At 46.8% G+C, this 25,832-nt stretch overlaps 1 protein-coding gene across 28 annotated transcripts in view; it reads right to left on the reverse strand.

Annotated features, from left to right (window-relative positions):
• The window catches only part of macf1a (microtubule actin crosslinking factor 1a), a 999,246-nt gene that overhangs the window by 166,322 nt on the left and 807,092 nt on the right, over window positions 1-25,832 (reverse strand). For all 28 annotated transcript variants that reach the window (XM_072501197.1, XM_072501201.1, XM_072501190.1 and 25 more), the window contains one exon: window positions 3,212-4,683. In XM_072501197.1, the coding sequence (XP_072357298.1) occupies window positions 3,212-4,683 (1,472 nt within the window). The remainder of the gene's footprint in view (window positions 1-3,211; window positions 4,684-25,832) is intronic.

Genomic DNA, 25,832 nt, shown 5'->3' on the forward strand with positions numbered 1-25,832 from the left:
TAGAGGGATAGGGCCAATCAAGACCATAAAGCTGATCTTTTTGTGGATATAGAGGGCATAACTGAAGGGTGGTAGGAGAGAATTTGGACAGGACAGAATAGAATAGATTAGATTAAATAGATAAAAACAGAGAAAGAGAAGGTACTTAAAAACACTCACAAAAAGTCAACCAGCCTGATGGAATGCATCAGGTTGCTGAGTGAAGAGTAGAAATTGTGGAGACACTGAAGACAATCTTCCAATTTTCCATGTATATGGGAGTGATTCTAAAGGACTGCGAATGTTGCACGCCAACTCAAAAAAGGGAGAGGGATAAACCCAGCAACGATTACAGACAAGTCAGTCAGTCTAAAGTAGGTGGTTGGGAACTTCATCCAGAACAAAACAAATTGGCAGTTGGAAAAGTAAAAGATAATAAATGAAAGCCAGCCTGGGTTTATTAAAGGCAAATCATATGTGACCTGCCCAGTTTGAGGGCTGCCGGATATCAGGTGGTTGGGGGAGTCCTGTGGGGGTGGGGCCTGTATTTACCTCGAGGTTAAAAGCGGTTTTAATTCTTTTAACATTTTCAGGGTTATAATTACTGGAAGACAGTCAAAGCCATTCAAAGTTTGTGATTCAAATCATGACATTGGTTGGTTGGTTCCCAGTTGAGAGCAATTGGCCAATGGAAGTTTCAACTACCTGGGCAATTGCCATGCAATCTGAACATGGGGACTAGGGGATGGGGGCTTCCCAGTGAATCCTTGTGGCACCCCCTAGCTACTCCTCCCCGGGAACCTCATGGGTCTACTGAAACTAAGGTAGAGGGGAGGAGAGATTTGATTGAAGTCTTAAATATTGCTGAAGAAAGACATTGTGTTGAAGCTTTTCACCTTTACTCATAATGACCATTGCAAAAATACCAATGCCAGGGGAAACAACAAATGTATACCGTATAAGAGGGTGCTGATTGGTTGGCAAGTGGACTCTGATTGGCAGAGGCGTTGCAATGGAGAATGCACCAGTTGACGGTAACTGACAGTTAGCCACCAAGCATTGTCTGAAATTTAAACCAGGCAGCTTAACTCTTGATTGCTCAAGGCATTGCCCTGTGAAATGAACCAGCAACAGGCATAATGTGTGCACATGTTCTTTCTGTCTGCTAAAAACAGGGACTTGTGTATATATGTAGCAACTTGTAGACACATTGGGCCTGTTTCAATATTTAAGACACCTGGCAAAAGAACCAGACGTGACAAGGGAACAATAATTATGCAGCAAATCATGATGACCTGGAATACGCTGTTTGAAAAGTTGGGCCATGGGCATAATTTATAAGGCCAGCATTCGTTGCCATCCCTAATTGCCTTTAAAAATGGGTTATCGAAGCAGATATAATAATAACTTGCAAAAGGGAATTGGCAAATTGCTTGAAACAAAAAAAAACCTGCTGGACTTGAGAAGTGCAAGGGAGTGGATTAATTGCATAAAAATGGTGGCCCACTTAGCCACCTTCTCGGTTGTATTTTAAGGCTTGCCCGCCAATGATGAAATGCAGGAAGGGGAAATGGACACAAGGTCAGAGTATCAGTGAGTTCAGGGAAGAACGTAAATGTGATGCCAAGTCTCCTACATTGCACAGCAAACTCCGAAGGATCAGTGTATCAGCAGTTTCTTATTTTGTTTGGGTAATAACCTCCTTAGTTATGTGATGGATATAAGGATTGAGGAAGAATGCATATTAATAGGTCTTGCATGCCAACTTAAAAAAATACCCTAACTCAAGTTAAATTTAAAATTGTAACAACTGCTATTTTCATCCATCCAAAGCGCTCACTTCCATTTTCTCTCCTACCCCCACTTCACACCTGCTGCTCCCAATTTTTTCCACTTCCAATTAATGTTCTTACTCTATCAGATCACTTCACAATCATAAAATCATAGGATTTACAGGGCAGAAGTAGGCCATTCGGCCCATCGAGTCTGCACCGGCTCTTGGAAAACGCACCCTACCCAAGCCCACACCCCCACACTATCCCCATAACCCAGTAACCCCACCCAACACTAAGAGCAAAAACTGTTCCTACCTCTCCTATTCTCCCAAAGTGGTGTCCCATGCTCCTGGAGTCACAACTATCCTCAAATCACTGCACTCTGCTTATTTTTCTCCAAATTTTCAATCCTGGGCTCACAACCATCCTGCTCTCCTTACCCTCAAAACAAAGAACCAGGCCTGATATTTCTCTCCTTGAAGCCCAAACCACCCTCCTGCCCCGATAAGTGCTGTTTCTTTATTCTCCCACTGCCTTCTCTCCTACTTCAAGGTCCTCCCTGACCTCGTACCCTTCTTGCTTCTCCCAATCTCTCCTTCTTGTTGAAGCATTTGCTTCTAGCTTCTACACAATCCTCACCAAAGTATTGCTGAGTTATGTCTCTTTCCCCTCAGAAAAGAGCTGCTCTCAATTTCTCCAGAACTACAAAAAGCACTGGCGCTGACTTTCAAAGCACTGTGCTTTCAAACACAAATTATATCCGTGTACATTTTGGAGCCATTGTTGTGACTGTACACCACTGCACACTTTGAAGAATTCATTATTTTCTATCCATGGGAGTAAGTCCTCCACATAATTCCTACATTTCTGTACTTTCTGAAGACCCGATAGGCTGCTTACCCAGACATGGCCACAAAAACATTTGAATTAAACATCGTAATATATTTTTAAATAAATGTAGAGTACTCAATTCATTTTTCCAATTAAGAGGCATATTTTAGCGTGGCCAATCCACCTACCCTGCACATCTTTGGGTTGTGTGTGTGTGTGTGTGTGTGTGTGGGGGGGGGGGGGGGGGGGGGGGGGGGGGAGAGAGAGAGAGAGAGAGAGAGAGAGAGAGAGAGAGAGAGAGAGAGAGGAAACACATGCAAACAAGGGGAGAATGTGCAAACTCCACACAGACAATGACCCAGGGCTGGGATCGAACCTGGGACCTGTGAGGCAGCAGTGATAACCACTGCGCCACCATGCTACCCTATACATCGTAATATTAATCAACCGGTGAGATGCAGGGTCTGGCAGATGGAGAAGACCACAGATAACTGGACTATAATGATATATATTTAGATAACAGTAATAGCAGTGAAAGAAAATTCAAAAATACTTTACAGAAACAAAATTTCAACCTTTTGAAACTTCTAAGAAAGTACCATGGATCGAGTTAAAACAAACCTTACCTTAAAGTCTGCCAATTGCTGATTTATCACATCAACTTCTGTTCCCACATTCCCTTGCAATTCTTCACCTTCTTCTGTTTTGGTTAAGAGGGTGTTCAGTTCTTTGAGCTTTTCATAGAAATCTTCAACACGTGAAACAGTCGTCTCTACTTGTTCTTGTCTGTTCCTTCCTCGTTCCAGTAGCTTACCACATTGTTTGTTCAAGGCTTCAAGCTCTCGTTTCAGCCCTTGTAGATCTGGACTGCCTTCCAGCTCCAGCATTTGCTTGCATTCTTTTTCTGAAATTTCAATATCTTTCTTTAATTCTTTGAGTTTGCTCATAAATTGCTTTATATCATCAATCTGAGATTGTAGGCTGTCCAGGTCCCTCCCAATGGGACTCATGCTGTCCAGTTCATCATCCAAGTCTGCAAGGTGTGAAAACATTTCTCGCACATGGTTCTGGAAATGTCCAATTCCTTGAAGTTTGTTTTCCATTGACAAACAACTTTCATCCACTCTCTGTTTCACATCACTATATTCCTGCTGAACTACATCTGCTTGTTGTAGGAGCCGTGATGAATCTGCACCATCAGGAGCATCTTGTATTAGACCTTGGGCGAGGTCTCTCAGATACTCCACTTGTGGCTCCAAGATTTGAAGAGATTCTTGCCGTGTCCTTAGCTTTTCCAAGTTTTTATTACTGTAGGCTTGTGGTCCAAGAGCATCATAAATCTCAAGCTGTTGTTTTGTACCATCAAGTTTCTTCTGAATGTTTTTCAGGGAGTCCTGGAACTCCTTTAATCTTTGAGCCATTTCTTCAATTGATTCACTTTTGGTTTGAAGATGCTCTGTAATAAGGTCCATCCTTTGATTTATATCTGCTTTTTCATCCCTAATATCTTCTTCATTGATCTGACAGGAATCTACAAGGATGTCAGCAGCAGTGTTCATCATCTCCAGCAATGAACGGCGTTTCTCCACATCATGGTATAGATCCTTAGCACAAGCTAAAGAGGAGTTCAATTGTGATGGATCAATGGTGATAATCAGTTCTTCAATTTTAAATTCACAATCTTCTATCCATGGGAGCAAGTCCTCCACATACCGTCTGTACTTTTGTGCTTTCTGGAGGCAATCTTTGAGTTTAGAATGTCTGCCAGCTACGTGTTTGCTCAGCTCATCCCACTGTCCTTTAAAGGTTGACAACTGACTCTGAAGTCTTATCTTTTCTTCTCCAGGTTGGGCACTTCGATATAGAGACTCCCCTTCAGCAAGAATCATCTCATAGGAGCCAGAATGTTGATTCAGGCTTTTCTGGAACTCCTCCTGCTCACTTATCTGAGACTGTAAAACATTAAAGTTTGAAGACACAGGAGACCTCTGAGCATGTTCACTCCATTTACCATCTAGCCACAACTTGAGTTCATCGAAGGTTTGTTGGAACTGCTGAGAACTGGCCAAAGTTGTTTGAAGTTGGTTTATGCGATTACCTGTAGATAACAATTACCAACATGTCATTTGCCAATTAATTTGAAAGTATTAATTAATCAGGTAATATTTTCCAAATTTTCCACCAAATGTAAAAGAAATATTTTAAAAAAGCATTCCAAACCAAGAATTACCAGCAAATGTAATAGCAAACTAAATGTGCGTATATTAATCGAAGTTTGTCATCTTGAGGTGGTGTTAGCTGGAATATTGGTCTTGATTATAGTCCATCTTACTATTAGAATAATACTTTAGGAATACAGGAGCTAGAATAGACCATCTGGCCTGTTGAGCCCTCTCCGCCATTCAAGCAGATCATGGTCATTTTCCCCACATTCCTTGATATCATTAGTATACAGAAATCTATCGATTTCGGTCTTGAACATACTCAGTGATTGAGTTTCTGCAGTCCCCTGGGGAGAGAATTCCAAAGATTCATCACCCGAGTGAAGAAATTCCTCCTAATCTCAATTGTGAATGGCCTGCCCCTTATTCTGCGACTGTAGATTCGCCAGCCAGCGGAAACATCCTCCTTGTATCTACCATGTCACGCCCTGTATAATTTACTACATTTCAATAAGATTGCCTCTTATTCTTCTAAACATCAGAGAATAAAGGCAAGGTGTCTATTTAATCTTTCCTCATGGGACAACGCTTCCATCCCAGAAATTAATCTAGTGTAGCTTCATTGCAGTCCCTTAGATAGGGAGACCAAAACTGCATAATACTTCAGGTGCGGTCTCACCAAAGCTCTATAGAATTGTAGCAAGACATCTTTACTCTTGTATTCAAATTCCTTTGTGATGAAGCCAACATACCACTTGCCTTCCTAATTACTTGCTGCTTTTGGTGACTCATGAACAAGGACACCCAGGTCCCTATGGACATCAACTCTTCCCAACCTCTCACCTTTTAAGGAATACACTGCCTCTCGGTTTTGGAAAACGTCACACACACATGATCTGACACATTCTTGTCCACTCATTTAGCCTGTCCACATTCCCTTGTAAGTCACCTTGCAGCCTCCTCACAATCTACATTCCACCTAGTTTTGTGTCATCAACAAATTTGGGAAGATCGCATTTGGTCCTCACATCGACCTCCGGTGGTGGGCATGAGCTGAGCAGTTGCATGAAGAGGGACTCTCCTCTAAAAAATATCGATGAAGGACTTTTAACCCCAAAAAACAGGCACCAGAAGTACAGAAAATCCCCCCCAATCAACCTCACTGCCAACCAAGACGGGAAAGATCAGCCGCCCAGCTGGAAATCTAGTAGAGACAATGGGAGGGAAACCTCAGCCACGGAACAGAGATGCACGTGTGGAGGTATAGGACCAGCAAGGGTGGACCCCGCAGAGTTCCCAACGCAGACCCAGGCTCTGATGGACAGGATGATGTGCTTCAACACCTCGGAGTTCCAGAAACATAGGGAGGAGGTGAAAAAGGACCTCTTTGGCAGCTGCCAAGGCGACATTAGAGGCCGGAACGGACCCCATGAGGGAAGCAATGGACAATGTAGAGCGGAAGCTAGAGGCCCAAGAGACAATGACATGGGACCTCAAAAAAGCCGCCATGGACCAAATCGTGGCAATTGAGGCTGAGGTAGTGAGGCTGGTCAAGACCCAGAACATATTGAAGGACAAAGTCAACGACCAAGAAAACCGATCACCTCGGCAAAACTTGAGAATCGTACGCCTTCCGGAGGGAAGAAATCCCACAGAATACATAGCAGCGATGTCCGGGAAACTTGTTGGCAAAGAAGACTTCACCAAGTCCCTGGAAATGGTCCGCGCCTACAGGTTGCTTTGACAGCGCCCTGGCCTGGGTAACCACCGCAGGCGATAATCGTGAGGCACCACATGTATCAGGATAAAGAGCGGATCCTGAGATGGGTGAAACATGCAAAAGGGGACAAGTGGGAAGGATATTCCATCCGCTTGTACAAGGACATTGGTGCAGATCTGGCCAAGCGCCAGGCAGAATTCAACGGTGCCAAACCCACGCTGTACAAAGTGGGGTGCGATTTGGCATGCTCTATCCTGCCAAACCATGGGTCATGTATCAGGGCAACAAACACTACTTTGACATCCCAGAGGCCAACATGTTTGTCCAAAAAATGGATTGGGCAACCAACAATAGAAGGCAATGGCCAGAACGCGGACTGGAAGAATCTGAGAGGGACAGGGGTGACCACACCCAAAAGTGCGGGGGTGTGAAGGGGGAAGAGAGGTAGATGGAGTTAAATTGGGGAATCCAACTATTGGGGGAGCCACTAAATTAGCAACAGGCTGGTGTACGGAGATCCAGCAAAGGAAGGGGCAGCAACGCACCTCCCAGGAGATAGGAAGTGCTTGGCAGTAGGGAGGGAGATAAACAAAATTTCAGGGGAAACAAAGGGCAAGAATTGGTGGGCAGAGAACAGGGGTTAGAGAAGGGGGCAAAGCCAACGGGGAAGGGTAGAGTGCTGGCTGTAACAGGTCACAGGTGAAGACAACAAAAATTAGGAAGTGGTCAGTGGCCATCCTGAATTGCCTGAGAGCAAGGGCAGGCCTGGACAAATAAGGCCAGGCCCACAGGGCGAGTATGGCTTACCCCACCAGACAGTAACATGGAACGTGAGGGGCCTCAACGGACTGGTGAAAAGATCCAGAGTCCACGCCCATCTCAAGAGTCTGAGGGTGGATGTAGCCTTCCTACAGGAAACACACCCGAGAGAGAGGGACCGACTGTGGGTAAGGAAGACGTGGGTGGGACAAGCGTTTTATGCACGTTTCGACATTAGGGCAAGGGCGGTGGCCACTCAATCAACAAGACAGTTTCATTCACGGCGATGAGCATAGTGACGGATCCAAGGGGGAGCCATTTGTCATGCTCAGTGGGACCCTGGAAGGGACCCCGCTGGTCTTGGTAAACATATATACCCCGAACTGGGACACGCAGAGTTCATCCAAAAACAATGGCCGAAATCAGGACAGGGACAGTGTCAGGTATGGCACAGGAATTAAATGCTTTAGGGAGTAGATTGGGGGGGGGGGGGGGGGGGGGGGGTGGACCCATGGAGGGTCAATGACCCGAGAGAAAAATAATTCTCCTTCTTCTCTCGTGTACAAGGCCTACACACGTATAGGCTTATTTGTCATAGGGAAAATGGTGCTTCCAGAAGTAACAAAGGCTCCGCGACTGTAATCGCCAACCAGCGCCACACGATATGGACATAAGACCATAAGACATAGGAGCAGAATTAGGCCACTTGGCCCATCGAGTCTGCTCCGCCATTCAATCATGGCTGATATTGTCTCATCCCCATTCTCCTGCCTTCTCCCCATAACCCCTGATCCCCTTATTAATCAAGAACCTATCTATCTGTCTTCAAGACACTCAGTGAGTTGGCCTCCACAGCCTTCTGCGGCAAAGAGTTCCGCAGAGTCACCACCCTCTGGCTGAAGAAATTCCTCCTCATCTCTGTTTTAAAGGATTGTCCCTTTAATCTGAGATGGTGTCCTCTGGTTCTAGTTTTTCCTACAAGAGGAAACATCTTCTCCACGTCCACTCTATCCAGGCCTCGCAGTGTCTTGTACGTTTCAATAAGATCCCCTCTCATCCTTCTAAACTCCAACGAGTACAGACCCAGAGTCCTCAAACGTTCCTCATACGACAAGTTCTTAATTCCAGGGATCATTCTTGTGAACCTCCTCTGGACCCTTTCCAAGGCCAGCACATCGTTCCTTAGATATGGGGCCCAAAACTGCTCACAATACTCCAAATGGGGTCTGACCAGAGCCTTATACAGCCTCAGAAGTACATCCCTGGTCTTGTATTCTAGCCCTCTTGACATGAATGCTAACATTACATTTGCCTTCTAAACTGCCGACTGAACCTGCACATTAACCTTAAGAGAATCATGAACAAGGACTCCCAAGTCACTTTGTGCTTCTGCTTTCCGAAGCATTTCCCCATTTAGAAAATAATCTATGCCTAGATTCCTCCTTCCAAAGTACATAACCTCACACTTTCCCACATTGTATTTCATTTGCCACTTCATTGCCCACTCTCCTAGCTTGTCCAAGTCCTTCTGCAACCCCCTTTCTTCCTCAATACTACCTGTCCCTCTACAGATCTTTGTATCATCTGCAAACTTAGCAACAGTGCCTTCAGTACCGTCTTCCAAATCATTAATGTATATTGTAAAAAGTTGTGGTCCCAGCACCGATCCCTGAGGCACACCACTAGTCACCGGCTGCCATCCTGAAAAATACCCCTTTATCCCCACTCTTTGCCTTCTGCCAGTCAGCCAATTGTCTATCCATGCCAGGTTCTTACCCTGAACACCATGAGCTCTTAACTTATTTAACATTCTCCTATGTGGCACCTTGTCAAAGGCCTTCTGGAAATCGAAATAAATCACGTCCACTGGTTCTCCTTTGTTTAACTTGCTTGTTACCTCTTCAAAGAACTCTAACAGATTTGTCAGACACGACCTCCCTTTGACAAAGCCGTGCTGACTCAGTCCTTCCAGGTGCTTCGCGATCTCATCTTTAATAACAGACTCTAAAATCTTACCAATGACCGAAGTCAGACTAACCGGCCTATAATTTCCCGTCTTCTGCCTCCCTCCCTTCTTAAACAGTGGTGTTACATTCACCACCTTCCAGTCCTCTGGGACCCTTCCTGTCTCCAGTGATTCCTGAAAGATCATCACTAATGCCTCCACAATTTCCTCAGCTATCTCTTTTAGGATCCTGGGGTGTAGTCCATCCAGTCCAGGTGACTTATCCACCTTCAGACCTTTCAGTTTCCCCAGAACCTTCTCCTTAGTAATGGTCACAGCACTCATCTCTGCCCCCTGGTGCTCTGGCATCCCACTGGTATCTTCCACCGTGAAGACTGATGCAAAGTAATTATTCAGTTTGTCAGCCATTTCTTTGTTTCCTATTATTACTCCTCCAGCCACATTTTCCAGTGCTCCAATGTCTATTTTTGCCTCTCTCTTACCTTGTATATATTGAACAAAACTCTTCCTATCTTCCTTTATATTACTAGCTAGCTTGCACTCATACTTCATCTTCTCCCCCCTTATTGCTTTTTTTAGTTGTCCTCTGCTCACTTTTAAAGGCTTCCTAATCCTCTGGTTTCCCACTAATTCTCGCCACTTTGTATGGTTTTTCTTTAGCCTTTATGGTGTCCTTGACATCCCTCGTCAGCCATGGATGCCTTGTCCTCCCCTTAGCATGTTTCCTCCTCCTTGGGATGAATTTCTGTTGTGCCACCCTAATAACCCCCAAAAACTCCTGCCATTGCTGTTCCACTGTCTTCCCTGCTAGGCTCCATCTCCAATCAACTCTGGCCAGCTCCTCCCTCATGTCTTTGTAGTTACCCTTATTTAATTGTAATACCTTTACATCCGATTGCAGCTTCTTCCTCTCAAACTGCAGGGTAAATTCTATCATATTGTGGTCACTGCTCCCTCAGGGTTCCTTCAACTTAAGTTCCCCAATCAAGTCTGCCTCATTACACATCACCAAATCCAGAATTGCCTGTTCCCTCGTAGGCTCTGTCACAAGCTGCTCCAAAATAACATCTCTTAGACATTCCACAAATTTGATTTCTTGGGATCCACTACCAACCTGATTTTCCCAGTCCACCTGCATATTGAAGCCCCCCATGATTATTGTCATATTGACTTTTTTAAAATACCTTTTCTATCTACTGATTTATCTTCTGCCCCACATCCTGGCTACTACTAGGGGGCCTGTACATAACTCCCATCAGGGTCTTTTTACCTTTGCGATTCCTCAACTCTACCCGCAGAGATTTTATGCCTTCTGATCCTATATCGCTCCTTGCTATCGATTTAACTTCATTCCTTACTAACAATGCAACCCCACCCCCTTTGCCCATCTGCCTATCCTTTCAATAGGACATATATCCTTGGAGATTTACACCCCAGCCCTGATCCTCTTGCAGCCACGTCTCTGTGATGCCCACAACATCGTACCGGCCAATTTCAATGTGCGCAACAAGCTCATTTACTTTGTTCCGTATACTGCGCGCACTTAGGTATAACATCCTCAATCCTGCATTGGCCACCTCTCTTTTCACACTCTCTTCAGTCTACTGTACCCTGTACTGTGGCCCTTTTTGATTTTTGACTATGGCTTCTCTGCCTTACACTTTCCCCTTACGGTTTTTTGTTTCTGGTCCCGTTTTACTTCTCCCCGCCCCCCCCCCCCCCCCCCCCCTACTTCCTAGATCGGATCCCACCCCCCTGCCATTTTACTTTAAACCCTCCCCAACAGCTCTAGCAAACACCCCCCCAGGGCATCGGTTCCAGTCCTGCCCAGGTGCAGACCGTCCGGTTTGTACTGGTCCCATCTCCCCCAGAACCGGTTCCACTGCCCCAGGAATTTGAATCCCTCCCTCTCGCACCATCTCTTGAGCCACGCATTCATCCTATCTATCCTGATATTCCTACTCTGACTAGTTCGTGACACTGGTAGCGATCCTGAGATTACTACCTTCGAGGTAGTAAAAGTTAAACTACTTTTTAGTTTAACTCTTAACTCCCTGAATTCAGCTTGTAGGACCTCATCCCGTTTTTTACCTATATCGTTGGTGCCTATGTGCACCACGACAGCTGGCTGTTCACCCTCTCCCCCCTCCAGAATGTCCTGCAGCTGCTCCGAGACATCCGTGACCCTTGCACCAGGGAGGCAACATACCATCCTGGAGTCTCGATTGCGTCTGCAGAACCACTTGTCTATTCCCCTTACGATTGAGTCCCCTATCATTACAGCAGAACCAGCCATGGTGCCATGAACCTGGCTGCTGCTACTTTCCCCTGGTGAGCCATCTCCCTCAACAGTATCCAAAGCGGTATATCTGTTTTGCAGGGAGATGACCGCAGGGGACACCTACATTGCCTTCCTACTCATGGTCTGTCTTTTGGTCATCCTTTTTCTATCTCCCTCAGTATCTTTCACCTGCGGTGTGACCAACTCGCTAAACATGCTTCCACGACATCCTCAGCATCGCTGATGCTCCAAAGTGAGTCCATCCGCAGCTCCAGAGCAGTCACGCGGTCGAACAGGAGCTGCAACTGGACACACTTCTTGCACATGAAGGAGCCAGGGACAGTGGACGTGTCCCTGAGCTCCCACATCGCACACGAGGAGCATAACACGGGTCTGGGATCTCCTGCCACGTATTAAACCTTAGGGTAACTTATACAACTACAATTCCAAAAAACGAAAGATAAAATAAATAAATAAATAGACAAATGAAAAGAAAAACTATTTACCAGTCACCTACCTGGGATAAAAATCACCTCCTCCCAACTCAGCTTTGAATTTCCACTGAGTTTCAAATTCCCAAACTCACTATTCGCTGTGCCTCACTCTGGCTGTCTTCTCTCTGCCTCACTGGGAGAACTCAGTGGGAGTGAGTTAAAGTTGCTGTTTTTACATTGGTCTGAGTTGAATCCCCCCCCCCCCCACCTGCTTTTAGATCAAAGTAGCTTAAGGTGACTGACACTTAACTGCCAACCAGTTATGTAGTGGGTGGGGCAGCCTCTTGTTAACCTTCACTGCACAATTCTAGATTAATTTAAATTCCTGAAATTTAAAAAGGAACAGTCTTACCGATTCAATTCCCACCTAGCTTCAAATTCCCAAATTCACTCTTCGCTGTGCCTCACTCTGGCTGTCTTCTCTCGCTCACTGGGAGAACTCACTGGGAGTGAGTTAAAGTTGCTCTTTTTAAATTGACATGAGGTTGGAGAAGGGCCGGGCCCAACACCCTCCCATGGAGGCTAGATACATCTCTCCTTGCCAAGAAGGAATTCTGTACAAAAATATCCCAAGCCATCGATGGGTATGGAGCCTGCAACCAGAACGGGGAGGTCCCACCCTCCGTATTCTGGGAGGCACTAAAGGCTGTTGGGAGGGGGGGGGGGGGAAATCATAGGTTACAGGGACAGGAAAGAAAGGGCAGCCAAGCAGCGGCTGATCGACTCCATACTGGAAGTGGTTCGGCGGTTCTCCACTGCCCCAACCGTGGAATTACTGGTGAAGAGGAAAAATCTGCAGATGGAATTTGATCTGCTTCCCAAAGGAATGCAGTCCACCCAGCTCCACCAGGCATTTACAAACATGGAAATAAAGCCAATCGCATGCTAGTGCACCAGCTAAGAAAGCAAGCAGCTACAAAATTGATACCTCAAGTTAGGGACAGAAATGGTAGAATGGTGGCAGACCGAAATGAGGTTAACTAGGCCGTTGCAAACTTTTACTGAACCCTCTGAACCCGGAGGGGGGCTCGGAGATGAAGTAGTCCCTCGACAGACTGGATATACCAGTAGTGGGGGAGGACAGGAAACAAGGGCTGGAAGTACCGCTTAGGGCTGGGCAAAATTGTGGAATGCATTAACTTCATGCAGTCAGGGAAAGCGGTGGGACTGGTTGGGTTCCCGGTGGGTATTTACAAAAAATTTGCAGCAGCACTGGCCCCACACTTACGGCAGATGTTCAAGTCTCACTGTCGATAGGGGCTCTGCTGCCCACGCTGGCACAGGCCTCGAGTGTGGAGCATATAGACCCACTTCTCTCTTAAACACTATTACAAAAGTCCCAGCAAAAGCTCTGGCAAGGCTCCTGGGGAACTGCCTGCCAGAGATGATCGCGGAAGATCAGACCAGGTTTGTCAAGAGTATACAGCTAACAGCAAACATCAGGGGCGGGATTCTCTGAGCCTCTGCGCCTAAATCGCGCTCGGTGCGGGGGCGGAGAATGGGCGAAGAACCCGAGATCGGGTCCACCCCGGTCTCGCGATTCTCCGGTCCCCGGAGAACCACCGCCAATTGGGCGCGCACGGTCGACGCGGCGTCGGTCGGGGGCCATTGAAAGAAGCCCCCGCGGCGATTCTCCAAGTGCAGCGGGCCAAGTCCCCGCCGGCAGGCACTCAGCATGGCGGCTGCGGACTCAGTCCACGGCCGCCCTGGTGGGGGGGCCTCCAGGACGGCCAGGCTATCGATCGGGGGGCACCGGTCCACAGGCGCGCGTGATCTGGGCGGGGCCTATAGTTTTGTTGTCACTCCGCGGTGTGTGTCGGCCATGTCGCGCGGGGCGGCCGATACAGGCCGCCGTGCGCATGCGTGAACCTCCGACCAGAAGTGCAGGGCCGGTATCGGCAACTGGAACTGCGAGGAGCATACCGCCCTACTAGCCCCCTCCAGGTAGGAGAATCACTCTGGACTTTCTCCAGCTAAGTACAGAGTGATTTGCGGCGTTTTATCACGGGCGTGGGGGCATAGCCCCATTATTGGAGAATCCTGCCCCAGCTGCCTGCTGAATGGAATAATGACCCCATCAGGGGAGAGCACCAGAGGTGATCGTCTTCCTGTATACCGAGAAAGCCTTCGATCGAGTAGAATGGAGGTACCTCGTGGAGGTGCTTGATTGTTTTGGGTTTAGAACAAGATCCACTGTGTGGTGAAGCTCCTGTGCAGCACTCCTATGGTGAGCACATGGACGAACGGCACCAGCTTCAAGTACTTTTGGCAGCAGAGGGGATCCCAGCTCCTGTTTGCGCTGGCAATCAAGCCACTGGCCATCGCCCTTAAATCGGCAGACTAGTGGACAGGCATTCAGAGAGGGGCAGTGTAGCCACTTAAAATGGCCAACTCCTGATTCAAAATGGCGAACGGCAAAGGCTGATGGGAAAGTCAGCCAACAAGACACAAATGAGCAGCTGCAGGTTGGCTGTGTATTTACCTCTGGAAAGGCCAGACAAGATCGATACCAGCAACCATCAGCATAACAAAACACCAGCCATCTGCATACTAATGAGCAATCCCCGGGAACAATAAGTAACATCTAGACACACAAAGCAAAACCAGACTCTTCGGCGCCAGCAGACGCCTACACAAAAGGAGGTGAACGAGCACCTCAAGACCGCCCATCGATCAGGGAACCGCTCCAGCATTGGAGAAAATCGAACCAAGCGATTGGGACCAAGTCCAATCACTTGGGACCAGGTACAGGGTCTGCCCCGAAAGGCGGGAAGCCCCTGGGAACTATAAGAATTGAGCCCCAAGTTCAAATCGCTCTCTTCTCCACCGCTTCTCCAGCTCTTCACTCTTCAGCAGCTGGTCGAAAGTGTAAGTCTTTCTTCAACGCTCGCTACGAGATAGGTGCTCCTAGCTATCAATCTTACCAACTTCGAATCCTGCAGGCTCAGAACCCGAACGAAAGGCCATTTGTTTCCCTGACCTGGTGGGCCAGTTCCAAGTTAAGTATTGGCCTGTTAGCTGTAGAAGTAGCTTAGATGTAGAATTTGTGCATGAGTAGTGATTACTGTGTATAATAAATGTGCTTTGATTTAAATCTTATTAATCGGTGTATTGGATTATTGATCATTACTCGGACTTGAACCACGTGGCGGTATCATAAAGATACCTTGGCAACTCAAGAGCAAAGATGATTAAACAGAGCAATTAAACGAAGGCAAAGTTAGCAACAGCAGGGAGCAGAGAGTTTCTCTCTCTGCAGATGACCTGTTCCTCTACATATCAAACCCACTGGGAGTACCGCCAGGATGTCAGGGAGTTTGTGTACAGATGAGACCAGGAGGAAGACCTTTCGCCAAAGGGCACACAGGCCCCTTCCACTGTTGTAAAAGCAAGGTAGCAGGCCATCTTAATCTTCCTCTCTCTCACCCCACCCCAGCACCTCCATCAGAACAAGTGTAAAGATAAATAAAGTACAGAATTCTGGCGCTGATTGTAAATACAAATATAAATAAGATAATGCGAGCATGGGAACCTGGGTCACAGGAAAAGTGACAACCTGCTGTACAGATGTTTATGAAGTTGCTGTTCCTTGGTTTCATCTTTTTTATTTTTGCCAATGGTTCTGTCTCGTGTATAAATCTTGTTACTAAATGATAAAAATCACCAAAAAATATTTTAAAAGAAAATTTGATCATCCAAATCATTGAAATTGATTGCAGAAAGCTGTGGCTCCAGCACTGTTTCTTGTGGTACTCCACTAGTAACAGCCTGCTATCCTGAGAATGACCCGGTTATTCATACTCTATGTCTGCTTTCCAATTCTCTATCTATACCAGTATATTATCCCAATTTCATGCATGCTAATCAGTTTAAAACATCCTGTGTGGGACCTCATCAGAAACCTTCTGATAATCCAAATACACCATATCCACTGGTTTCCTTTATCTGTGCTACAAGTAACATCCTCAAAGAATTTCAACAGGTTTGTCCATCAGGTTTCCCTTTCATAAATCTATGTTGACTCTGCCCAATCCTATCGTAGTTTTCTGTGTCCAGATATCATATATTTTCTAATGATAACATTTCCCCTACTGACGTCAAATGAAAAGGTCTGTAGTTCTGTTTTCTCCTTCCACTCTTAAATAGTGGGATTATATTTGTTTTATTGTTAATGAGCATATAATTCAGCTTGCAATTTCAGAGTTGGAAAGAAGTCTAAAATTTGAGATGAAATTAATAAAACCAGTTGGGACGGGATCTTGAATTTAGGATAAAATGGAAGGGGTCATGTGACCCGTGTGCCTAACAATAGGCTTGGGTGACATGGCTGTTAAGGATTAAAGGAAGATTTGCTGGAAAGAAGGTGCAAAGTATTCACACTTGGAGACAATGACATCAACATCTATGTTTACAGTGGTTAGACTGCTGCTCTCCAAAGTCCCAGAAAAGTATCGAGAATGCTGGGTTGTAAACAGTAATGCTTTAAACTTTCCAGTTGCTTCTAGGGTAAAAGAAATTAGGAATCTTAAGGACAGCATTTCTATCTGGATACAAAGCCCATATGATTCCATGGAGTGCAAATGGAGATGAACCTTGAGAGAGATAGGATTTCTAAGATATCCCTGAAACTCCCAAACGGAGGTAGTTTGCCAGGGTCCGGGAGAGAGCAGTAGAGGTCAAAAGTCTCTATAGTTGAACACACAACAATACAAGTGGAGCACACGTTCGGATTGAAAATATAAAATTTGAGGGAATTTAATCTAGACTGGAAGATTTTCCCAGCTTGAGGTAGACTGAAGAATCTCTAGGGGAAAAAGCTTCACTGTGAAAGACATTTCTGAGATTTAAAGTTATTAGGCCGAGAAAAGAGAAGATCACAACTAAACCCTCTGCAGGCAAGTATCACTTTGGACTTGTTCTGGGAGAACTGAATGTCCACTTAAAGGTTCGCGTAAACTATATCTGTGAAGTGACATTTTGATTGCATTAAAAATAAAAGGGACAAGTTCTATTCTATTGTTTAAAGTATAACATTATATTTATAAAAATAGAGTTTGTCAATTGTGCTTGGGCTTCGACACGAGCAGACCTAAAATAGCATGGTTACAATGACTATGTCCAGGACCTACAGCAGATTCACCCCAACAAATTTGGCACTGCAGGACATTTTAGAGTTGATGCTGTACCACACATCAGAAAAGATACAGCCCTGCCAATTGACCCTCCTAGAAAGTGCAGTGTGGACGTAAGCAGGTGAGATATTTCCCTTGGTTATGGAGTCTAGAACCGGGAGCATAATTTCCAATTAAGGGGGATGACATTTAGGACCAAGATGAGGAGAAATTTCTTATCACAGGGGGTTGTGAATCTTTGGAATTCTCTACCTCCGAGGGCCGTGGAAGTTCAGTCATGGAGTATGTTGAAGGTAGAGACTGATAGATTTCTGATGAACAATAACGGAAAGGGTTTTGGGGATAGTGTGGGTAAAAGGCGTTGAGATGTCTGATCAAGCATGATCGTATTAAAGGGTGGGGCAGGCTTGACAGGCTGAATGGCCAACTCCTGTTCCTATGTTCCTCAAGTCCCAGGTTTGATTACAAAGATGTACTGATTTAGCTAATATTGCCTGGACAGCAATTCAGGAAAAACAGTTAATTTCAGGAGGATGCTCCGAGCAAAGCTCGAGGACTTGGAGAACCGGTCGAGGCGGCACACTCTGAGAATTGTGGGCTTGCCCGAAGGGACAGAGGGCCCAAGGCCAACAGAGTACTTCGCTAAGAAGTTGGCAGAGTTGATGAGGGAGGGCGAGAACCCCTCACGGTACGAGCTGGACCGAGCTCACCGGTCATCAAGGCTGAAGCCCAAAGTAAATGAGCCGCCAAGAGCAGTAATTATCTGCTTCCATAAGTACTGCATGAAGGAGAAGGTGTTAAGCTGGGCGTAGCAGAAGCGCGAGGTGCAGTGCGATGGTGCTGGAGTTTGGGCCTACCAGGACTTGACGGTGGAGTTGGCAAAAAGACGAGCAGCGTTCGGGCAAGTGTAGGTGGCACTGTACAAAAAAGGGGTGCGATTTGGTATGGTATACCCGGCGAAGCTGAGGGTGACGTATGATGCCAAAGACTTTTATTTCAAGACAGCGGAGGTGGCTGAGGCGTTCGTGAGGGCAGAAGGCTTGGGACAGACGTGAGGAGCGGAGCTGAAAGAGAGGCTGTGCACTGTGATTGGGGAGCTGGAAAATGTATAAATGCTATAACTTTCTTTTTTACTTACGTATATTGTAATTTACTTCTCTTCACATTGTTACAGAGTTCAAGTTATTGGTTGGGTTGATTGCCATTCTGTGTTGCAGCGGTTATATCTTGTTTTAGTGAATTGTATGGGTTGGATTGTTGTTTTCGTTTTTTCTTTCTCTGGGACTGGGTGGGAGGGGACGGTATACCTTGGCGGGGGGAGCCACCCGCGCTAGCTAACTAAAGTCGGCTAGTGAACGGAGGTGAGGTGAGAGGAGGGCTGCGGACATTGGAGCCTGGTTAGCAGGTTTTGATGGGCCTACGAGGCGGGCGAGGAGATGTTTTTTCGAGAGGAAATGTAGGGGGGGGGAGGGGTTCGATGTTAATAATGGATAGGGGCGGGTCAGGCTCATGGGGCAGGGCCCGGTGGTATGATGATGGTGAATAAGAAGTGTGGGGGTGGTGAGAGACCCCCAGTTAGGATAGTCACGTGGAACGTGAGGGGGTTAGGAGGTCCGGTCAAGAGGCCAAGGGTGCTTGCGCATCTTAAAAGTTTGCAAGCCGATGTAGCAATGCTGTAGGAGACTCACTTGAGGGTGAAGGACCAGGTGAGACTTAGAAATGGCTGGGTTAGTCAGGTGTTTCACTCAGGATTTGACGGAAGGGCTCGAGGGGTAGCGATATTGGTCAGCAAAAGAGTACGCTTCCAGATGGGGAAGGTGGTGGCAGATCAGGGGGGTAGATATGTGATTGTGACAGGGGCACTGGAGGGGAGGTTAGATGTTATGTGTATACGGTCTCAATTGGGACGATGTGGGATTCGCAAAGAAGGTGTTTGGGGCCATCCCCGACTTGGGCACACACGAACTGAGTGGGGGGGGACTGGAACTTGGTGCAGGAGCCAAGGTTGGACATGGTATTCGAGGCAAGGTACTAACATGGATTGACGATTGGCTGTCAGGCAGAAGGCAGAGAGTTGGGATAAAAGGTTCTTTTTCGGAATGGCAACCGGTGACGAGTGGTGTCCCGCAGGGTTCAGTGTTGGGGCCACAGCTGTTCTCTTTATATATTAACGATCTAGATGACGGGACTGGGGGCATTCTGGCTAAGTTTGCCGATGATACAAAGATAGGTGGAGGGGCAGGTAGTATGGAGGAGGTGGGGAGGCTGCAGAAAGATTTAGACAGTTTAGGAGAGTGGTCCAAGAAATGGCTGATGAAATTCAATGTGGGCAAGTGCGAGGTCTTGCACTTTGGAAAAAAGAATAGAGGCATGGACTATTTTCTAAACGGTGACAAAATTCATAATGCTGAAGTGCAAAGGGACTTGGGAGTCCTAGTCCAGGATTCTCTAAAGGTAAACTTGCAGGTTGAGTCCGTAATTAAGAAAGCAAATGCAATGTTGTCATTTATCTCAAGAGGCTTGGAATATAAAAGCAGGGATGTACTTCTGAAGCTTTATAAAGCATTAGTTAGGCCCCATTTAGAATACTGTGAGCAATTTTGGCCCCCACAGCTCAGGAAGGACATACTGGCACTGGAGCGGGTCCAGCGGAGATTCACACGGATGATCCCAGGAATGGTAGGCCTAACATACGATGAACGTCTGAGGATCCTGGGATTATATTCATTGGAGTTTAGGAGGTTGAGGGGAGATCTAATAGAAACTTACAAGATAATGAATGGCTTAGATAGGGTGGATGTAGGGAAGTTGTTTCCATTAGCAGGGGAGACTAGGACCCGGGGGCACAGCCTTAGAATAAAAGGGAGTCACTTTAGAACAGAGATGAGGAGAAATTTCTTCAGCCAGAGAGTGGTGGGTCTGTGGAATTCATTGCCACAGAGGGCGGTGGAGGCCGGGACGTTGAGTGTCTTTAAGACAGAAGTTGATAAATTCTTGATTTCTCGAGGAATTAAGGGCTATGGAGAGAGAGCGGGTAAATGGAGTTGAAATCAGCCATGATTGAATGGCGGAGTGGACTCGATGGGCCGAATGGCCTTACTTCCGCTCCTATGTCTTATGGTCTTAGGTCATGGCCGCGCTCGCTGGTCCCATCAGGGGGGCGAAGGCATTGGCTGGGCTAATGGTGGAAATGGGAGGGGTGGACCCTTGGAGGTTTCGGCACCTGAGAAACGGGAGTACTCGTTTTTCTCAACAGTCCATAAGGTATACTCACGGATCAACTTTTTTGTGGTGGGGAAGGCTTTGCTGGCTGGGGTTAAGGGGTCAGAATACTCGGCAATTGCAGTGTCAGATCATGCTGCGCATCGGGTGGATATGGTACTGGAGAAGGGGGTAGCGCAGAGGCCAGGGTGGAAATTAGATGTGGGACTTTTGGGGGACCAAGGGTTCTGTGACAAAATTGAGGAATATATAGGTTTCAACTGTACGGGTGAGGTGTCGAAGGCAGTTGTTTGGGAGGCTGTAAAGGCGGGTGGCGAGGGGTGAGGTGATTTTGTTTAAGGCCATGGTGGACAAAGAGGAGATTTTGGAGCGGCAGAGTGTAATAGATGAGATGTTGGAGGTAGATAGGAGTTATGCAGAAGATGGGGACCCAGCGAAGCTGGAAAAGAGGAAGGAACTACAGGCAAAGCTTTGACCGACTATCTACCAGGAAGGCGGTGCACCAACTGAGACGAGCGAGGGGTGCAGTTTATGAATATGGAGATAAGGTCAGCTCCGGAGGGAGGCAGCGGTAAGGGAAATTGTTCAGATGAGGGATAGGGCAGGGAAGTTGGTGGTGGATCCGGATCTGATTAACAAAGTTTTTGAGGAATTTTATGAGAGGTTGTACAGGTCAGAGTCACCTGGGGGAGACCGTGAGATGCAGGAATTTCTAGATGGGTTGGAGTACCCGAGGTTAGGGAAGGGGGACAGGGATACATTAGAAGGAACGATAGTGGAGCAGGAGATAAAGAATGCGATTGGGAGGATGCAGTCGGGGAAGGTGGCAGGGCCGGATGGGTTTCTGGTGGAATATTATAAAAAATTCAAGGATAAGCTGGCACCCCTGATGGTGGGGATGTTTGAAGAGGCGATAGGGAAGGGGGTGTTGCCACAAACTTTGGGGCAGGCATCGATTTCCCTGTTGCTAAAATAAGATAGGGATCCGACGGAGTGTGGGTCGTATAAGCCCATATCACTTCTGAATGTGGACGCAAAAGTATTGGCGAAGGTACTGGCGGGTAGGCTGGAGGAGTGCCTCCCGAAGGTGATAGGTGAAGATCAGACGGGGTTCGTGAGAGGGAGGCAGCTCTTTTCAAACGTTAGAAGGGTATTGAATGTCGTTATGGCACCGGCAGAGGGGAAGGAAACAGAGGTGGTAGTGGCATTGGACGCTGAGAAGGCGTTTGACCGGGTAGAATGGGAGCACTTGATGGCAGTTCTGGAATGGTTTGGGATCGTGACCTGGGTAAAGCTACTATATAAGAAGCCGAGGGCAAGTGTCCGCACAAACAACATCAGCTCGAGATACTTTTCTCAGGGGGATTGAGCCGTTGGCCATCGCATTAAGAAGTTTGGGGGTATGGAAAGGAATAATGCGGGGGGCAATAGAGCATAGGGTGTCCTTATATGCCGATGACATGCTGATATGTGTCGGAACAGAGTGTGTCGCTAGGGGGAATATTGGAGCTGCTTAGAGTGTTTGGGTCTTTCTCGGGGTACAAACTAAATCTAGACAAGAGTGAGTATTTTGTGGTGTCTCGGCGGGGGGTGGGTGCAGGGGTGGGCGGGCTGCCATTCTGTAGAGCAGGGACTCACTTTAGGTACCTGGGGGTGCAGGTTGCCCGGGGGGGGGGGGGGGGGGGGGCTCCGCTAGTACATCATTTCTAGTTTGGTGGGGAGAGTGAAAGCTGATCTGGCAAGGTGGGATGGTCTCCCTCTGTCATTGGCGGGTTGGGTACAGATAGTTAAAATGAACGCGTTGCCGCGATTTCTGTTTATTTTTCAATGCCTGTCGATTTTCCTGCCAAAGGCTTTTTTCAGAGAGATTGAGGGAAGATTACTTTGTTCATATGTGGAGGGAAGGTGGCCAGAGTTAGAAAGGTGCTGCTACAGAGGGGAAGGCAGGCAGAGGGTTTGGGTCTTCCGAACCTGATGTATTACTACTGGGCGGCGAATGTGGAGAAGGTGTGGAGCTGGGTCAGAGGGGTTGATTCCCAGTGGGTCAGAATGGAGGAGAGTTTGTGTAGGGGGTCGAGATTGAAAGCACTAGCAACAGCGCCACTCCCGATAGCCCCGGGGAAATACTCAGGGAGTCCGGTAATAATAGCTTCACTGAGAATTTGGAGGCAGTTTCACCAACACTTAGGGTTGGGGGCAGGGTCAAGGGAAATGCCGATTCGGGGGAACCACAGATTTGAGCCAGGGAGGTGGGATGGAAATTTTCGGAAATGGGAGGAGAAGGGGATTAGGACACTAAAAGATTTGTTTCTTAGGGAACGTTTTGCAGGATTGAAGGAGCTGGAAGCGAAGTATGGGCTGGAGCAGGGGGAAATGTTTAGAGACATGCAGGTTCGAGATTTTGCCAGAAAGGAGATACAGAGCTTCCCGGTGAAGCCGGCCTCCACATTGCTGGAGGAGGTGCTGATGACAGGGGGATTGGAGAAGGGGGTAGTGTCAGCGGTTTACGGAGCTATTTTGGAAGAGGAGTAGGCGCCACTGGAAGGGATCAAAGCAAAGTGGGAGGAAGAGTTGAGAGAGGAAATGGAGGGGGGGTTCTGGTGTGAGGTGCTCCGGAGAATGAATGCCTCCACCTCGTGCGCGAGGCTGGGGCTGATACAGCTGAAGGTGGTATACAGAGCACACCTCACGGGGGCGAGGATGAGTCGATTCTTTGAAGAAGTGTGTGAACCTTGCCGGGGGGGGGGGGGCGCTAATCGCGTTCATATGTTTTGGTCCTGTCCAAAGCTGGAGGATTACTGGAACGAGGTTTTTAGGGTAATTTCTAAAGTGGTGCACGTGAAACTGGACCCGGGCCCCTGGGAGGCCATATTCGGGGTGTCGGACCAGCCAGGGGTGGAAACGGATGCGGAGGGAGATGTTGTGCCTTTGCCCCATTGATCGTCCAAAGGCGGATCCTGATAGGTTGGAGAGCAACCTCTCCACCCTGTGCCTTGGTGTGGCAGGGGGACCTGTTGGAATTCTTGACTCTTGAGAAGGTTAAGTTTGAACTGAGGGGAAGGATGAAGGGGTTCTACAATTCATGGGCATTATTCATTATGCACTTTCAAGAACTGGATAACATCGAACATTAGTTGGGGTGTGTGGGTGGGAGGGTTGGGGGGCTGTATGTGTTAATGGTGACTATGGGTGATCCCTAATTCCTTTTTGTCATTTGTTTGTGTGAACATGCGGGCTAATGTTTGGAGTTTGGTGGGAGGACGGGATTGTTGTTATTGATATGGGGATTGACATATTTGTTACTGATTATGGTTTATGGTTGATGCATGTAAATTTGGGAGAAAATGTGAAAAAGGAGAATAAAAATATTTTAAAAAAACATTTCAGGAGGATGTGCTGGAAATTTTGAAAAGCATCAGGATAGACAGGTTCTCTGGACCAGAAGGAATATACCCAAGGTCACTACGGGAAGCAAGGGGTGAGATTTCTGCGCCGTTGGTGTTGATCTTTGCGTCCTCACTCTCCACTGGAGTAGTACCGGATGATTGGAGGGCGGGAATGTTGTTCCCCTGTTCAAGAAAGGGAATAGGAAAATCCCTGGGAATTACAGACCAGTCAGTCTTACGTCTGTGGTGAGCAAAATACTGGAAAGGATTCTGAGAGATAGGATTTATGAATCCTTTGTTTGATTAGATTGTCAGCATGGCTTTGTGAGGGGCAGGTCATGCCTCACAAGTCTCATTGAATTATTTGAGGATGTGACGAGACACATTGATGAAGGTCGGGCAGTGGATGTGGTGTATATGGAATTCATTAAGGCATTTGATAAGGTTCTCCATGGTAGGCTCATTCATAAAGTTAGGGGCATGGGATACAGGGAAATTTGGCTGTCTGGATACAGAATTGGCTGGCCGAAAGAAGACAGCGAGTGGTAGTGGATGGAAAGTGGTGTCCCGCAGGGATCTGTTCTGGGACCTCTGCTCTTTGTGGTTTTTATAAATGACTTGGATGAGGAAGTGGAAGGCTGGGTTAGTAAGTTTTCCGATGGCACGAAGGTTCGTGTAGTTGTAGATAGTGTCGAGGGCTATTGCAGGTTACAACAGGACATTGACAGGATGCAGAGCTGGGCTGAGAAGTGGCAGATGGAGTTCAACCTAGATAAATGTGAAGTGATTCATTTTGGAAGGTCAAATTTGAATGCTCAATACAGTGTTAAAGGCATGATTCTTGGGAGTGTGGAGGAACAGAGGGATCTTGGGGTCCACATACATAGATCCCTCAAAGTTGCCACCCAGGTTGATAGGGCTGTTAAGGAGGCGTATGGTGTGTTGGCTTTCATTAACAGGGGTATTGAGTTTAAGAGCTGCGAGATTTTGCTGCAGCTTTATAAAACCCTGGTGAGACCACACTTGTAATACTGTGTCCAGTTCTGGTCGCCTCATTATAGGCAGGAATAGATGCTTTGGAGAGGGTGCAGAGGAGATTTACCAGGATGCTATCTGGACTGGAGGGAATGTCTTATGAAGAAAGGTTGAGGGAGCTAGGGCTTTTCTCTCTGGAACGAAGGAAGAGAGGTGATAGAGATGTACAAGGTGATGAGAGGCATGGATAGAGTGAATAGCCAGAGTCTTTTACCCAAGGTGGAAATGGCTGTCACGAGGGGACATAATTTTAAGGTGATTGGAGGAAGATATAGGGGAGATGTGAGAGGTTGGTTATTTACATAGAGAGTGGTGGGTGTGTGGAATGCACTGCCAGCGGAGCTGGTGGAGTCAGAGTCATTAGGGATATTTAAGCGACTCTTGGACAGGCACATGGACAGCAGTAAATTGAAGGGGTGTAGGTTAGGTTGATCTTAGATTAGGATAAATGGTCGGCACAACATTGTGGGCCCAAGGGCCTGTAATGTGCTTTACTGTTCTATATTTCTAGGCTAGCAAAGGGGAAGAGAAATAATAGATTTTTCACTCCTTTTCACCATCTAATGATTCCACCTGAATGAGCAGGTGAAAAGTGGATGCTGGGTGAGAACAGGATTTAATTTAAATATAATGTCTTACACATTTAAATAGACTGTTCTGTCTCACTTTCTGGGCTCACACTCCAAGAGTGTCTAATTGGTTGTTATGCAAGAGGTTTAACCCAAAGGCTTCCTGAGCGTAGAGGCTCAGCACTTTGGAATGTTAATCACAAGAGTTAAATATGAAATCAATTTTTGAACACATTTTTAGAAAAGTAGCAACAAAAAGGTAAATATCAAATAAAAATCCAATTAATCTGGCAAAGAATAATTTCTTGGCTTTTGGGAGATAATGATGAGACTATTTTTGGTAGCAAGTTTTCAGCCCCAGCCAAAGATTTAGCTAAAAAGCACTAGCTTGGTTTCTTCCATTCTCTTTGAGGAAGTGGTCAATTGGAAATGTTTCTGACAGCTTATTGATTACAGGGATTTCAGCTAAATTTTAACACATAGGGACGATGGAGTGGAACAAATCTGTAATCGAAGCAACT

Source organism: Scyliorhinus torazame, chromosome 1 (genome assembly GCF_047496885.1).
Source record: "Scyliorhinus torazame isolate Kashiwa2021f chromosome 1, sScyTor2.1, whole genome shotgun sequence".
Lineage (NCBI taxonomy): Eukaryota > Metazoa > Chordata > Chondrichthyes > Carcharhiniformes > Scyliorhinidae > Scyliorhinus > Scyliorhinus torazame.